The sequence below is a fragment of the Haemaphysalis longicornis genome, unplaced genomic scaffold (assembly GCF_048455015.1).
Source record: "Haemaphysalis longicornis isolate Haplotype H1 unplaced genomic scaffold, Haemaphysalis longicornis Haplotype H1 scaffold_106, whole genome shotgun sequence".
Taxonomy (NCBI): Eukaryota; Metazoa; Arthropoda; class Arachnida; order Ixodida; family Ixodidae; genus Haemaphysalis; species Haemaphysalis longicornis.
In genome coordinates, this window is record NW_027526211.1 from 559,599 (window position 1) to 577,232 (window position 17,634).

General features: G+C 47.3%; 1 protein-coding gene across 1 annotated transcript in view; it reads right to left on the reverse strand.

Moving 5' to 3' along the window:
- Positions 1-9,409: 9,409 nt before the first annotated feature.
- Positions 9,410-17,634, reverse strand: part of LOC144160560 (serine palmitoyltransferase 1-like) — a 35,816-nt gene continuing 27,591 nt past the window's right edge. The window contains exons 10-12 of the mRNA XM_077691818.1: positions 17,193-17,247; positions 14,964-15,078; positions 9,410-14,292 (exon numbers count right to left, since the gene is read on the reverse strand). Coding sequence (XP_077547944.1) covers positions 14,119-14,292; positions 14,964-15,078; positions 17,193-17,247 — 344 coding nt within the window. The 3' untranslated portion in view covers positions 9,410-14,118. The remainder of the gene's footprint in view (positions 14,293-14,963; positions 15,079-17,192; positions 17,248-17,634) is intronic.

The following is a 17,634-nucleotide window of genomic DNA, read 5'->3' on the forward strand; positions in this document are numbered from 1 at the left end:
CTAAGTATATCTTACGAAGGAACACACACAAGGGAGAACCCGGTCCCTAGAGATATATTTAAGCACCTCACTATTAACTCTATTCCTAAAAATATGCACCCTATTCATCACAAGGAAAGAAGAAACGCTAGAGCCAAAGCACTCGAAAAACTGTTTAAACACCACGAGGAGGTAGTCTACGTGGATGCAGCCGAATACAAAGTGCAGGATGCCTTTGCAGTTGCAGCCATCGACAACAAACTCAAGCACATCACCGCAGCCACTGTTTATGGCAGGCGGCCGGAAGAGGCTGCAATTTCTGTTGCAATTATTAGTACCAAAGCAAAATTTATCTTCAGCGACTGCAAAACGGCTGTGCGTAATTTTGCGAAAAACAAAATTCACGAAGCGGCATCTCAAATTCTATTACGAAATCATTTCGAACACCGCCAGATCCAGATTATCTGGATTCCTGCGCACTCGTCCCATCCAGGGAACGAAGCGGCCCACAGTTTTGCCTGCGAACTCGTCAACCAGGCGGTGGACCAATCGTGCCTGCGAGGGTCAAAGGAGCGTATGGTTACTTTTCAAGAGATTACATCTCACTTCAGAAATGAAAGACTGGTTTACCCTGCGCCTCATTATTCCCTAACGAAAATCCAGCAAACGACATGGAGGCAACTCCAATCTCATACCTTTCTAAACCCTTATAAATTGGCCCTAATGTACCCAGGTCTGTACACCCCAAAGTGCAGAATATGTGAGGCCGAAAAAGCCGACATAGCCCACATCCTATATGAATGCCCTGAGCTCCAACCTAAAGTCGAATGGCATCTCTCTAACCAAATAGAGTGGGATACTGCGGTGACCAGCTCCAAGCCTTAGACCCAAATTCAGGCCGTGGACTGGGCTTTAGAAGTCGCCACGAAGCAAGGTCTTCTGGCCACTTCACGGTGTCAAGAAGAAGCCCATCATTAATCAAAGTCAATGATTATTGACTAAATAAAGTTGTTCCTCCTCCTCCTGTGTGAATGGCAAGTACGTCGCATGCGCAATTGCTGTGGGTGTCGTTCAAAGCTTTGCTTTCCAACCCCCTTCACAGCGTGGATCGGAGCAAACTTTTTTTACAAACATTGTATTTTGCGCCGACAGAGTTCGGCAAAGGTTTTGTAAAGTCGAAGCTTTTGAAACCTTTCATTTGCCGTGAAACGCGGGAGATCTAGTTAGAGCCGCCTTGTAGGCAGTCCGTTTGATGATGTTGACTTGTTCTTCATCCTATTATGAAAGCTTGAAGTAAGGAAGGCTCTAGGCTATCCGGTTAATAATCAATGCTTGCACCAGTCGTAGGGTGCCTTCTTTCCTCATGCCGGTACATTTTGGGTGAGCCGGCAAGTAATGTTGGCGAGCTGGAGTGGTTTTTTTTTTTTTTTTTTTAGACGGGCTGCTCGACCGTTACTTTAGATTAGCATTTCAGGTATGCGTATCTGGCGTTTCTCGGCTATTTGTTACGTACCTACGGTAAGCCGCATTAGAATTTGCTATAATGTTTTGCTTGTGCGGTCTATTCTAACCCTTTCAAAGTTTGCACGGGGCGCGTACGTACTGTGCTGTCACCTGTTCATGAAAAATAAACGTGCATCAGCTGAATAGAATTTCGCAGAATTTTCAACAGCCTTTCAGTTGCAAAGCCACTTTCTATTCGATTTTAACATGTATCAGCAAAATGGTCTTGCTTCCTGCCTCCATGACACTTCGATAGGTATCCTATCTAACTTATCTCGCGTCCAATTTCGTAGAACAGTGATTCTGAAATGAGGGTTTGCGGATCCCAGGGGTTCGGCGAGGACCTCCCGTAAACCTTCTCCCCCCCTCCCCCTCCCCTCCCCACCTCCCTCCTTCACTTTTCCTCCTTTCTCCTAAGCATACCTTGCTGTCAATGCGAAAAAAAAAGTGGCTTCGCTGCATGGCTTGTACGTTGCTTTTTGCGTAACACTCCAGCAATGCGGAAAAGCCAAAGCCAGACACCCGAAAGGCAGTTGACGTATAGGTGTTGACGTATAGGGGGGGGGGCACAGGGTACACATGTCGGTGTACGCCGACGACATTGCCCTGTGGGTGCTTGGACCGAAAGGAGACGGCAGGGCGGTCGTGCAGCAGCTGCAGGCGGCTATGGATACGGTGCGGTGCAAGCTTGAAGGTGTCGGCCTGCAGCTGTCGGCTGCAAAGACAGAGGCCATGCTTGTGCACCCGAGCGCAGCCGCCCGCGGAAGGACGAGGAAACTCCGCATAGACGGCGAGGAGCTCGAGTGGAAGACCAGGGTGAGCTACCTGGGGCTCACCCTGGACCACAGGGTGGACTTCCGCCAGGCCGCCAAGGAGCTACGTGCCAGGGCACAGCTGGCCACCTCGGCCGTGCGGAAGATGGTCGCCCGGGACAAAGGCTGCTCCCAGCAGACAGCCCTGCGGCTGTACAGCGCCTCGGCCGTGAGGCTACTGATGTACGCGCTGCCGCTGGTCACCCTGCGGAGACCCAACTGGCGGCAGCTGGAGGGCGACCATCGAAAGGGCGTCCGCGCATGCCTTGGCCTGCCCCGAAACTCGCAGTGCGACAGGACGCTGGCTGAGGCAGGGGTGTGGACGCTGGAGATGACGGCCGAGCAGAGGGCCCTGGGCCACATTGACCGGCTGCGCCGAGCCGAGGGGGGCGGCCCCCTGCTGCAGCGGCTGCGCACCCACCGGCACTCGCGCATGGGGCGCATGCTGGCCCGGTACGAGCAGGTGGTGGGCACCACAGACTTGGGGCCCTCCAGCCGCCCTCCGGACCTGGCGGCCGAGCTGCACCTGGAGATTCCGGGCCTGCGCAGCAAGCGGCGAACGCCCCACTGCGGGTTGCTGCAGCTGACCCGGGCCGTCGTCTGGAAAGAACTGGAGGGCCACACCCTGGCGTACTCGGATGGCTCTGTGCGGTGGCGGCAGGGCTCCGCTACAGCGGCCGCCGTGCTGGGGGAGGCCACCCGGCAGGCCCGGCTGCACTACGCCGCATCCTCGGCCACGGCAGAGCTTGTGGGGGTCCAGCTGGGCTTGGACCTGCTGCTGGAGCTGGAGCCCGCACCCGAGCGCTGCGCCCTGCTGTGCGACTCCCGGGTGGCTCTGCTGCGCATCCGGGAGGGCGACCCGCACTCCCCTCTGGTTCGAGGAGTGCGCGAGAAGGCGGAGCGGCTGGCAGGCAGGGGTGCCCGGCTGCGGCTGCAGTGGGTGCCCGGCCACATCGGGCTCGAGGGCAACGAGCGGGCGGACGAGCTGGCCGCTGAGGCCCACGAGCTGACGCCCGCGGCCACGGATGCCCAGGCAGCGGCGGACGACTCCCGCCTGCTTATACAGCGGCACGTGCGGGCACAGCACCCGGACCCACGGCTGGCTGCTGGAGAGGCCCCACCACCTGTGCGGGCTGCACGGCTGCCCCGACAGCAGCGTTCGGCAATCCTGCGCCTCCGCGTGGGGGCGGTGTGGACGGCGGAACGAAAGCACCGCCTGGGGCTGGCAGACAGCCCTGCCTGCCGGCACTGCCGCACACCTGTCCAGTCCCTGCCGCACCTGCTCTTCGAGTGCCCCGAGTATGCGGCAGGGAGGCCGGAACTGCTGGCCGCCCTGGGAGGAAGGGCTCGGCCGCTAGACGAGCTACTATGGCCGCCGGGCAACACCAGGGAGAGGGACAGCGTCCACGAGGCGCTGGGCGGCTACCTGGATGCCTCAGGGCTCCGCCTGGCACTTGACTCTCTGGCACAGTGACTGTGTGAACTTTTACGAGACTGTGCGAACTTTTTTTTTTTTCTTGCTCCAGACTTTGTGTGGGTGTGGGAGTGAGTGTTAACTTGTAAATATGCCCCTCTCTCTCTTGTGTTCTGTAAACATGTCACCTCTATCATCTGTCTCTCCTCTCTATGAATCTGTCATCCTCTGCCCCAACCCCCACACCAGCAGGCGTTCCGGCGTCCACCCCTAGGTGTGACAATTTACGCCTGCTGGTGGTCTTTCCTTTCCTTTTTCTTGACAATAAATTCATTCATTCATTCATAGGTGTTTGGGTAACTTATATTTATCTGCAAGAACAACTTGTTCGACAACATGACATGCACAGACACAAATTGCGGGCATCCAAATTGAATGAGTATGTGGACGGGTTTAGATGCACGTGCAAAGAGTTTGACATTATAGCACGGATCAAAATAGTTCATCGTGACTGTCCCCCATCCCTCTTTCGCGCTCGAAAGGAGTCCCGGCGCACTTATGGCTGAGAGCCACTGCGGTAGAGTTTTAGCAGTTTTAGGAAGTATCATCTGCGCTGTGCGTCGCCCCGTTTAGAGAGATAAAGAAATAAACGTTATTGCAATACGTAGTTAGTCGTCCCGTTTAGAGTTGGCTAAGTTTTTGTATCCTATTAGAACACAGGTTTTGTTCAGTTTTAAAGCGAAGCTTTCTTTGGCTCTCCTACCGGTTTCCCGGAAGGGGGAGAGGGGGGGGGGGTTCCCTCGACATGCCCGCATGCGCATGCGCAGTAGGGTCCCGGAACGCGCCGCCGCTGGCGTAGCGTAGGCCAGCCGCTCTGCTAAAACTCTATTATATTCTACGTGCCGCCTCAGTGAGGCCGGGAAAGCGACTTAGAAAGGGGTATGGGGGGGAGGCCCCAGTTCATGCGTGTATCACGTTCTTAGCGCTGGGGCCTCCGTATAAATAACGTGCTGGCCTGCAGGAGCGTCTTCGCCGTGCAAACCGCTAACGTACTCGTGACGGTAGAGGTGGACCACGTGAAAGGTTACGACCTTCTTGCGCGACGTTTCCGTCGTCCATAAAACCTACGTAGATCACGAAAACGTATGCAGCTAGTGATGTCAGTGTGCAAGCACAGTTGTGTAAAGCTTCGCTTTGAGGCAATTGCCACCTTCACGTGGGAGCCGCTATTTTTTTTTTTACGATCTGTTCTCTCGCGGCGTGGTTACTGTTTTTTGAACTTAGCAGAATTCTTTCGGCAGGTGGGGCTTTATCACGGCCTGAAATTGAAAAATCGCATAGATGTAGCAACAGCTTCTTCAGATTAAAAAATAATACGAAACTTCCTCGAAATAGAACTTCTAATGTTTGAGCGGAAATCTCTTTTACTCTACCTTAAAGGAACTCTGCAACAGTTATGATAATACGAAACTACCTCAAAAGAGAACTTCTAATGTTTGAGCGGAAGGCAACACTTACGATAAACGCTTTCACTCTATCGTTTGGGTCTGGAAGCACTGCGAAAGCTATAGTAATCGCCAGAACGGAGTGGCACTGTGTGATTTGCTCGTATGCGGCAGATACGCCTCGCGTTCCTGCTTTGCTTTTGTGGTTTTCTTTTTAAAGTGGCTATCGAATGCGTTCATTGATGCAACTGAAGGAAAGCCGGCCAATGGCCGCTACATCGTTAGGGCCTGGTGAGGTGTCGGCACCCCACGCCAGACAGTTTCGGGCCCTTTTCACCCTCCTCCCCACCCCTACCCCACTTGAAACCTCAGAGCATAGCATAGCATAGCACAGCATAGCACAGCATGGCATAGCATATAGTTACACCGTTATAATGACGTGATTCTAGCGGCCGGAGAGCGCCAAGCCCGGGAGAGAGGAAAAAAAACCTTTTGAGCAAGTTTCTAAGTTATCTGAAGGGGACAGAACAGTAATTTTTGGCTAAGGTACTGTTGGACCACCTATTGTACGTACTGGATGTGTTGGTGGACTATACGTTCAGCGAGCATTCAAGATTTCTATAAACGTTGAAAGATGTGTTGCAGGGTCTGTTTAATTAAAGGGACCGTGCAAAACTTTTTTCAACTTTTATAGAAATCTTAATTCTTGCAGAACGTAGTCACCCAACACACCGAGTACTTAGATTAGGGGTCGCAAAGTACCTCAGGCAAAAAAAAAACTCCCCCACCTCCCCGAAGGAAAGCGTGCGGAAATGCGAATGCATTGGGTGCACCGATGAGTGCGCTGCGGCAAGCAGTAACGGAGAGAGGCGTGCGCTCCACTGCATTTATATACATTTTCCGAGCGCAGCGAGCGGAGAGAGGGTACGCGGAGAGGAGAGAGAGACCCGCGCAACACGCCCGCCCCGCGCGTGATCTCGCTCTCCCGCCGAGCTCCGCGATGCGAGCGCCCTCACACGCCCGAGCGCGCTCCTCCTCTCCACTCACTCTCCGCTACTCCGCCCGAGCTCCGCGATGCGAGCGCCCTCACACGCCCGAGCGCGCTCCTCCTCTTCCCTTTCCCTCCGCTACTCCCGCCCGAGCTACCACCTGCTCCGGTTGCTAGGCGCGCCACAGCTGTTGCTAGGGGCGAGGAGGAGCGCGGAGAGATAACACCTGCGGGCGCACGCCGACGGAGCACGACAACCCCCGACTAAGAAATGCATTCGCATTAAAAAAAACAATTACTGCCCTGTGCTCAATCAGTGGAAACTCGCTCAAAATATTTTTCTCTCTTTCCCGGTCTTGACATTCTTCGACGGCTCGAATTACGTCACTTGGGCCATGTAGCGGCTGTTGGCCGATTTTCCTTTGGTTGCAGCAATGAACGCTTTTCGATAGCAACTTTAAAAATAAAGCCACAAAAACAAAACAGAAATGGAAGGTGTATCTGGTGCGACGAGCAAATCACGCAGTGCCGCTCCGTGCTGGCGATAACTGTAGCTTTCGCAGTGCTTCCAGACGGGAAGGAAAGAGTGAAAGCGTTTATCAAAAATGTTGCAGGGAGAAGCATTGAAGGACTCTGCTTTAAGTAACGACCAGGATCTTCAAAACCATGGTGAAACTGTGTTTTTCTTTTGTTTTTGCTTTGTTTTTAAGAGGGTGCAGGCATATGACAAAACGCCGCATCGCTCGGCGAGCATTGTATTGTTGTATTGTTTTCGGGTTTATCGTACGACCTGTTTACATGAAAACATAGAATCTCCGCTACACACTTTCGACCTTTACTTGTGTTGTCGCATGCTAAAGGCGTCATCTGCTGAACGCACCGGCCGACCTTTCCGCTATGGTGAACTAGAATAATATTCCAGTACACTAAAGCTGCGCCCTCACAGTCACTCGCCTTGGGCCGCGAGCAAAGGACGCGCTGTGATTAATATTTTGGTAGGCAAATGTGACGGTGCACCGATGAAACCTATGCAGTCTGAAACAACCTTCTGAAAATATCTCTAAAGCACTCACCGACACCTTGATGACGGTACACAAAAATAAAAAGCGTTGGTCACAGAAATAACACGTATTAAATTTCCTCTGATAACGAATAAAAAAACAGCAGGCTTTATTTCCCTAGATGCCCTAGATGCTGGCACCCACTATTTAGAGGCTGTTGAGTCCTCTTCATAGTTTCCCGGAGTTAAACACTAATTAGGCAGATCTAGGCACTGACCTTGGTAGAGAAGCTATAGAAGAAACGAGTTATTTTGATGTGCCGCTAATTTGTCGTGGGACACAGTTCGGGGGCATTTAGAGGCTTTGGAAGCTCATACGTTCATTGAACGAAAACAAAACTGCTTTTCGAAGCCGTGAAGCAACAAAAACGTAAACCCATTCCCACCCAGTGTGAAATCTGCTCAAAGAGCGGAGCTACGGGTTGTCTTTACGAAGATTCCGTTTAGCTTTGGCTTCTTTCTTGTGGGTAATGTTAGCGTCGTCTTAGCGGCTAATTGTCATACAATTCGTTTTTCGATAGCTCCGGTAAAACAGCAATGACAGCCGGTTCCTGTATACTTCCTCCGTGGATGGCAAAATGTTGACAGCAGACAGTAATTTCGTGACGCTTACAACATCGCTGTGAACTACGTAAATAATCGTGACAAGGAAATAAAGCTCGGCACAATGGCAGGGTCGTCTTCGGCTAATTGTTATATGATTTGTTTCGGGATACTTTCGATAGCACAGGGTTAGAGCGGTTTTCTGCATGCCCCCTCCGAAGATGGCCATGTTTCACTGCGCAACTAGCAACGTGAGAAAGCCAACTTACAAAGACCACGCTTAAACATATCTCATTAAGTCGGTTTTACCTCTGAACACAAAAGCATTGCTATGAATATATTTTTCCAGGGCACTGTAAGCCGTCTTATATCATAATATGAAGGCCTTAGGACCTTTCTTTATTATTATGAATTTTTCATACAGGGAGACGGTTTTTGCGTGGGCAGAGAGAGAGAGAGATTATATATATATATATATATATATATATATATATATATATATATATATATATATATATATAGAGAGAGAGAGAGAGAGAGAGAGAGAGAGGAGCAGGAGGAGGTAAAACATTCCACTCAAAGTGAAAGCTGTCAAGTGCACAGCAGTAATGCCAGTAATGCCAGAGGGGCTGTGGCGCCTTTCTCTGCTCTTTGCTACCACCCTCACGCTCTCACCTTCCCTCTCTCACTCCTCTCTCGGTGAAGTGAGATTCGGATTTCCCGACATCGCAGTGCTCGCGTGCCTTCTTGTGGGACACCTCGCATTTTTTTCTTTATCTTTTGTTTCCTGTTCTTCCTTTTTTTCTTTATCTTTTGTTTCTTGTTCTTCCTAGAACATCACGAGCGGTAGTTGTTTTTTTTTTGTGCTTGCTTCATCTCGCACATGGAGCCTTTCTGCGCCATTTTACCCTGTACTTGAGACAAGGTGATAAGTGCTCTAAGAAAATCCACGGAGTATTAGCGGTTACACACTTGCCATCATGGATAAATAACGGCAACAAGAAGTGCACTTTGCTCTAAAGCTTTGTTACCACTGCCACACCTCTTGCTAAATTCCACCACTTGGAGAAACTTCACTCTCGGAAGCTAAAATGTTAATCCTCCAGCCACCCATGCACGAAAAACGTGAAGGCACGTTTCTGCACTGCTAGCTGTGGGTTTTGGCCCCCAAGTGCAATAAACCTTCCAGAACACCAAAGTTCCAAATTCTTGAAGTTAGCAACACTGTGCGTGAGACAAGCTGATGGGTGCTCTGAGAAATTCCACGTACTATTAGCAGTTGCACACGCGCCATTCTGGATAAATAATGGCAAGCTTTGTTACCACTGCCACACCCCTGGCCACAACAAACCCTGACCTGTGTCAAGGTCACCTCACCTCCCTCAATATAGCGATTCTCGCCCCAATTGCAAAACAAAAAGATACACTTTCTCATAACAGTTATCCCTGTTCACCGAAGGCTCATGATGGGCACATGTGCGACGAGACCACTACAAGTGGAATATAATTTGCACGGAAATTGTGAACACACGTGAGAGCATTTGCAAACTAAAACTGCGAACATTTGCATCGTTCCTGGGCAGTAGAACCTTTGCGTAGTCACCTAGCCAGTGATGCTCCACAGAGCAGGGAAGAAGCTTTGTGCTATAACACAGAACACAGATATAAAAATACCCATGGTTTATTTCCTGTCAGCTCATAAACAAAGACTGCAATTCTGTGAAATATGGCTTCACCTTGCTGTCTCCAGAAATTGTTCGTGGAGCAGAAGTGTTTGTACAAGCTAAAAAAATGTGCAAGATGTGACAATTCGTTCGGTGCCTTTCTAAGGTCACTATAATACCATGCACCGTTGCAAGGAAAATGGACACCCGTATGCCTTTAACTGGGTGTTCATTCAGCGATATGTGATACAGTAGAAAAAGTGTTTTCAATAGTGTGAACAAGACCTAAACAAATGCTTTCACAGCAACGACTGAATGCATCCAACACAACAAACTCGTGCTGACAGCAATGAACAAGAACACAGTTGGATCTGCATGGTAGTGTATTTACAACAATTCTACACCTGGTTTTATGCAATGTTAATTTTTTGCTCCCCTTAAAGGCATTCTTAAGAAGTAAAGCAGGATGCCAAGCTCTTGACATGAGAGCAACATTCATAATGTTCGGAGGCTTGCTGTGGGAAGTCAAAAACCACCCAGGAAGCTTGCACCAAAGCTTGCATACCTATACCATAGCCATATATCTACGCAAGCCACGCAAAAAAAAATTAAAGAAATTCCTGAACAAAAAGGCAGCATCAGAACGAACCACAAAATGTCGTGTCTCCAAAATGCACCGGCTTAATTGTCATAGCCCCAGCAAGGGTGAAATACTGAATTCATTCCTTGTTGCAAAAAGTATTCAGCCCATCCAACCAGTCCAATGCAGGCCCTGGCTTTACCAGCAATCTAATCTTCCCCTAATAATCACTGATATGGAAGAAATTTCCCCCAGAGTTTACAGCTGTGCAGCATTTGATAACCCAGCATGATAGATAACAGGAATATAAAGGTGGTCCCAGAACAAACATCGTTGTATGAGCCCAATGACAATCGATGCCCACAAATGGTTTTAAAACAGCTATTTTTACTCATTCAGGGTGGAGGCATTTTCATACCGCAGAACATTTACAAGCACAGCTGCATGAATACATTAACAGAAAAACTCCCGCTGAAGACTCTTCCCTCGGACAACAAACAAACAGAAGAAACAAGCCATGCATTCCCACAGAAACTGCATGCAAAAATGCAGGCTGACGCGAAAATCCCTTCGATGTGACCATCATTACAAAACACACACAGTTTACAGGGATGTTTTGGTTAAACCAAGTTCTGTCGGCGCCCATCGGCAAGAAAGAACTTGCCCTCCTAGCAAATGCGAGACTGGGATCCTGATAATGGGAGAGAAGTAAAAGTGCCATTAACTATCTAAGTGCTTTTACACCTACTAAAACATCGTTACTTCTCTATCGAAATTGATATTGCACACAACTCTTATCCTTGAATAGAGTCACACAAAACATTGCTCACATTCAGAAGACAACTGGTTTCTATTTAGCCCAGACATAACTTCAGATTGGGCAGCAGCCCAAAATTTTCAAACAGCAAAAATAAAACTTGAAAGATTGAAAACATTTGGAAAAGAAACGAAGAACTTGTACAAACACCAAACACTTCCGTAGCACCTCTCTTATTGCAATGAGCATGGCATCAACAATTCGTAACTAAAAATTTCAGCAACTGTGGAAAATTTTTTTAATAGATTATTCGGCACAATGCAATGTACAAATAACACAAGGTACTGATGTCACATGCAAAATAATGTCACATGTATGACGATGTCGTGAATGTCTAAATTATTTTTCTAAGCACATCATTATTTCAGTTCATTTGCCAGTATCTTGGAGCTTTACACGATGAATACCAAATAACGTCCCATATAATGATGTCGCTTACGGAGAAACATTGCAAGAGGGATAAGGTTACGTGAAGCACATCAGCAATGCGTCTGTTTTCTGTACGCAAGTTTCTGCCATCCTGTTGACTATACATGGGGTTCATTCTCTCCATAAAAGTCAGACAACTAAATTTGCCAAGCGTGAAGAAATTGGGCTTTTATTATCGTTCCAAAATTAGGGTTTTATATGCACAGAAAAATAAACGTAGAAAAATATTTAGCAGCACCAAACATGCTTTTCCATGTCAGCTTCGATATACAAGAACACTCGTTTAAAGGCTCGCATGCTTTTCATTTAGATTCAATGCATCCTATTCACTGAACATGCAATTAAATGTAAACAAAATTTACTGTTCGTACTCTGTTGGGTACTTTGCAACAGGCAAAGCTAACTCATGCAGCAGGGTTCCTTAATGCCTAGCCATTAAGCAGCCTATGTACACGATTCACCTCAAGCAGTGAGGCATAATGAATAACATGTATTGCTGAACAGTTATAGCAAGTTTTCTTTTTACACAAAGTTAGATTGTAAGCATTTGGTTAAAAGATTAGCAACTCCTTAAGGTGCACGTACGGCACTGCCTAACAAAAGCACAAAAGCATATTTATGCACAAAAGTCACCAAAAAAAGGCACAAAAGCCACACAGCGATTCCCAAGCAATGTACCAAACAGATGGCATTAAGAAGCTCAAACATGCATTGCCAGTACCTGCAGTGTCACACACCAGAAAGCCATAAGATACACATAAATAACAAATCTCATCACGGCATTCCTAAAACGCACTTTTTCTGAACCTTCAACATTACGTCTCAAGTCAAGACAAGACTAGACTTCAAAGTGTTTGGTATAGAAAAAGAAAACTGGTGATAAAAACTACACAGCACCAATTAAAAAATCAAGGCGTAAATGTTATTTCTTATATACCGTACTTGCACACTGAGGAAGCTGACAATGCTGGCAATCATGTGACGTTGGGGGCTAGTCTGTATATGTTTACAAAAAATCTTTGCACTAAAAATCCTTGCACTTTGTGTATCTTAAGTGCAAAGTTCCCCCTAAATATGTTGAGTGGCGGCCAAGTGGATTCAAACTTGGAACAAACTTTTTGTTGATTTGACTGATTGATCCTGGGTTTAACGCGCCGACGCTACACAGGCAATGACGCGCGCCGTAGTGGATGGCTCCGGATTAATACTGACCACCTGGGGATCTTTAACGTGCGCCGAAATCTCGAATACACGGAAGTTTTCGCTTGGAACAAACTTTTCCAAGTAGTGTGTCAAATGAAAGGGCAAGCCGTAATAGGCACATAGTAAAACTTTGTACTAAGCCTTGTTTTGTGTTACAGAGCGTTGTTTAGGATTAATTTATATGTTATGCTTACCATAGCAATTGCAAGGACCCCAACTAAGGATATATTTGCATAGTTGCGCACCGTTGAAACATCTGATTCGTATTTTGCCCCACAAAATTATCGCATCCACAATTATGTTGCATTTTTTGGGAGAGAAAAGAGCTATCCGAATGGAAGTAAATACGATACTAACCCGAGAACACGAACCCGGTGGTAAGTTGCAAACCTAATAAACAAGTAGGAATGCTTATTAAGTTGGAAAGTTTGAAGTTGCTGAAACAAGTTAACAAAAGGTGACTCCATTAAAAAAAAAAAAACTTTTTGCAACAGACAAAAAAAACAAAAAACGCAAGGACGATTGTTTGGCCCCTTGATCAGATAATTGTACAAATAAGCAAACTCTGAGCAAATGTGTTAGGATGAGACAAAGAAACTGTCAGTAATCTCTGCTACAAAGCAAACAAAAAAAAAGGCGTTTTTTCCCCTCCTAGCTGAAGAAAGAAACTCCAATGACAATTTTAAATGTTTACCTATGCAGTGGCAATGTCAGCGCAGTCAATACAAAGTTAACTGCCGGAAGGCTAAACACCATGTTATTTTGACAAAATGCGATAAAGAATAGCTTTTATGCAGATTCCACCATTTATTCTAAGAAAACTGCAACTACTTGCCACTAAGGAATAAACTTTGAAGGGTTATTCCGCAGATAGTCTAGACATTGCAAATCACTGACAAAGACGGCCTGCCGCAGAAGATCTCCATGGGGGCCCAATCAACACGCGGCATAACATTCATGCGAGCCCTTTCAGTTACGGACCCCTAAGCAGTGAACACCATCATAGGAAGAGCGGGGACATTTGCCTGCACTCATTTGCCGCCGCTCAGCTCGCCATCATAACACAGCAGAGCTCTGGCATTGAACATTGCGAACGAGAGAAGATGAGAGCGCCGTCGGTTGCTCCAGAAATGAAATATAACACTGGTCCGGTGACACAAATAAGTTCCCAGAAGCCTTTCAGGCAGCTGGCAGGCAGTAGCGGTCCCAGAAAATGGTTTTAGGGGGGGCGAATGTTTTTTTTTTTTTTTTTTTTTGGGGGGGGGGGGTCCCTTTTGCGCAAATTCTGCGGAGGAAGTGATAAACATGCAGCCATGTGCGCGTATGCGGTGTAACCCACTTGCGCACAAATCACTTGGCGACACAGTGCTTTCTAGCGCCCGCTAGGCGGTGCAACGGCTGGCTCGAGCCCGCATTTCTGATAATCGCAACATGTTTACGGTCGCGCACAAGCGGGATTTAACCTCGCGCAAGTGGAATGCTTTAAAAAAACAAAAAAATAGGAAGCTGATGACCTGTTTGGGGGGGGGGGGGCGATCGCCCCCTTCGCCACCCCCTTGGGACCGCCACTGCTGGCAGGTGGCTACTTCCGGGACGGGCGTTGCAGTGAGAGGTTGGAGTGCAAACCATGATACTACCGCATGGATCGACCGGTAGGCGAGACGCAGAGGAAAAACGGCGTTCACGCGCCTCCGACCACGGATTCAGCCACTCGTTGGATTATGCTGCAGGCGTGTTTTATGTCTTCGTCGGTCAGAGCAGCCGAGACGGCAATCCGGATGCTGGCTTCCTTCGGTGTGTGCTCCCGGTCGTCCAGGTACCGGGCTCGCGTCAGTGCAAGGCCCGCTTCCCAGGCCTGCGTGCGAGAAAAGCCGACATTTTAGATACGGCAGCGTACCTACCATCATCATCATCATCATCGTCCTGTTTGTGTCCACTGCAGGACGAAAGCCTTTCCCATGCATAATGTAACAATAGCGCTGAACTTAACACGACGACGACACGATCAAGAAAAAAGGACACACGAAACGGTAGAGTTAAGTCGTGTTAAGTTCAGCGCTATTGTTACATTATGTATAGATACCAACTAGCCCAACACCAAGCTTTATTGAAGTTAATTTCCCATGCAGCCCCAGTCATTCCTGTTTCACGATGCCCTGGTTCAATCTTTGAATTTTCTGATTTCATCCCTCCATTAAGTCAACGGTTTTCCACTTCTGGCCCCCCTCTCGACAGCCAACCTGTTGCCCTTATAGTCCAGCTAACAATGCAGCGACTATGTTACCCTGATAATAACTGATAAGCAAGGTCGTATCTAAACCCCAAGACGAAACAACAACGGAATCTGAACGCTCATACCCCATCATATCTTCCGTTTGCATCTGAACAATTCTCTCTTTTTTTTTTACGCTTAATTTGTCCACCTAAAACTTTGTGGATGCCGGGACCAGGCAGAACAGTTTTAACCAAGCGGGGTTATTGAGGCGCCCACAAAAGAGGCGTAACCGCAACAGGGACACAGCGCACCTGTTGGACGACCTCGTCGAGCAGCTTTGAGCAGTCCTCCTTGGACCGGTCGCCAGCGACATAGAGGTGCTTGACGGGTGAAACGGCCTCACCGCCGACTCGCAGCTGGGGGATCCTGGTGAAAGGGCAGAAGAGAAGGGAGAAAAAAACGTAGATGGCATCAGCACTGAAGATACTGCACGGCTTGTTGGTGGCTTTTGACCCCCTTCCATCCCAGATCTTTATAGAACTTGGTTGCTGGCTAGTTGACTCATGAGAGACGAAATAAAACTGCCCGAAAGACTCAGACAAAGGCAAAACGGAGACAGGACGAGCGCAACTTTCAACTTCATTTTTGCATGAAACGACAACACAAACATACACAAGCCAATCAACAGCCGCAACAACCCCTTTCAGCGTAACCACAATCACATGCTAAGCCACTAAGGTACGTCGATGATTACCTTGCGTTTGTGTCAGCTCTCCTCGAAAATGATGTTCAAAACCTTGCGAGAAAAATTGTTGAAAAGCTTATTTCAGCCTCTGATGGGCTGAATTTTTTACCCGAAATGCCTCAAAACAACTGTCTGGAGTTCTTGAAGTTTTCACGGGTAATCACATCTGCTGGAAATGTGGGCCCAAATCGAAAGGAGGAGACTTTTGCGATTCAACAGCGCACACTCTAAGATGGTAAAAAGGGCCACCGTTAGGACCTGTTGTCACGCTGCTCTTTCGGAAACATGCCAGCACAAATGTGTCACACAACCAGTTAGCAAGTTAACCCTTAATTTTTTTTTTAATCAATAGTGTATTCGAATCACTTCTGCAGAAAACCAAGCGAGCATTTCACAAAAAGGAGCTGCAGGAATGTATAATTACGAATCCACACGTCATGCTATAGATTCACAGGGTCTCCACACCATTAAAAGAAGTAGCAAGCCGATACAAGCCGATACAACGTTGGAGTTTTTCTCAGTGCTCTCTAAGTTATCGAGATTATGCCCGTTAATGTCTAAACAGAAAGAGAAGGCAAAGTAAGTGAAAAAAAAAAAAGACATAAATGCTACACAACGCCCATGTCAGGCAAGATTCCTTTGACCTCTGGAAAGGTGTACTTTGGTCAAACGCTGGCAGATGTTTTTGTGATAGGGAATGCGAGCATAATCTTTCCGTTAAAAATAATTCTGGGGAGGGCGGCACCTGGCTATGCACTGCAAAACCTGAGGCTGCATTACGAAGCTTGCAGATAACCAATTCTTGGCACGCGCTAGAGATCGACAGAGCAAGAAATAATCGAAAACTACAAGATTAAAGACTAGGGCAAGGATTGCATCAGCGCGCCTTCTGTGAGCTTGCTCATCACGGAAATAGCATTTTTACGTGGTCACATTTAAACGAGGAACTACCTCAACAATATTTTCTCTTCAAACATTTTTGGCTTTCGCTACACTTTTGTAAACGCACCATCTCTTTTGCTCACCGCTTTCATTCCTCACGTTTGTTGTTTATTTTAGTTAGGTGATATTCATCAACATCAGCCCATGGTGATGATGATGATGAATAACACCAAATATCACCCAATTAATTAGGTGAATATCACCCAACTTATGCCTCACTTAACCTGGTTTAGGTATGACAAGTGTTGAATTTTGACGCCTTGTTTAGTTTTTAGGGTGAACCTGTTCTCGGATGCCTATGTCCTGTTTACCCCATTCTATCTACTTGTTTTGCTTGTAGCCTTGAACATGTGATTTTGGTTACGCCGAACGGAAAGGTGCAGCTTTTGATTGACTTGCGGGTGATACTAGTGGGAAGTGTGTCCGTGCGATATCATATCACGCAAAAATAAAGTTAATTGACCAGATTTACGGGAAATACCCAAGGTGGAGTGAGTGGATTCAGGACGAATTTTTCTTTAACTGCGAAGTTTCGGAGAAAGAGGTACACAGCTTTCCTTTGTAGCTGTAGGGCTGCATATAGGTGGATGTCAAATTTTCCTTCGCAAAGTTGGAAATTGAGCTTGCCACATCTCCCTCTCGTCTTCATCACCGTCTTTCATGCAGTATTTATTTCTTCGTCCAGATATTTGTATGGCAGAACAGCGGCTCTCAACCATACTGGCTTCAAGGAACCCTCAAGGCCAACCGATTATTCACTGACCCAGCATATTGATAGAGTGCAGACTAAGAAAAAAGCACAGTGGAACAGCAAATGCAATACTACAAAGGTGAAAGTTCATCAACCACTTACCCTTGCAGCTTTTCGTGAATTTCGATGCAGTTTTGCCTCAGTTGTGTGAGCAGTTCTGTTCGGGAAAAAGAGAGAAAGGCACACATCATGTTTACCAGACAAAGAGAGAGAGAGAGTGCCAAGTTTCAAGCACCTTCGAGAGTGTCGAGTCCATAAACCTTTGCTAGATACTCTACCACTCCGCAAAAAATACTGCATTTTCTTGACTGTGGGCACCCCGTTATTCTATGCATTCTTTCCAACTTTAGCAAAGAACATGTTCAAAGCATGTTGACACCTTCAATTTAATGTGCTTCGAATGTAAGCACACATTTTATGCAACACGTTTCGGAGAGAAGGGGTCGCTTAGAATCGCGGAAATATGGCACAATAGCGTGGCACAAGAATTCTAAATAATCGTTCAATAGCCTCCAGGATAACGGCACTTCAGGCCTAAAAAAAA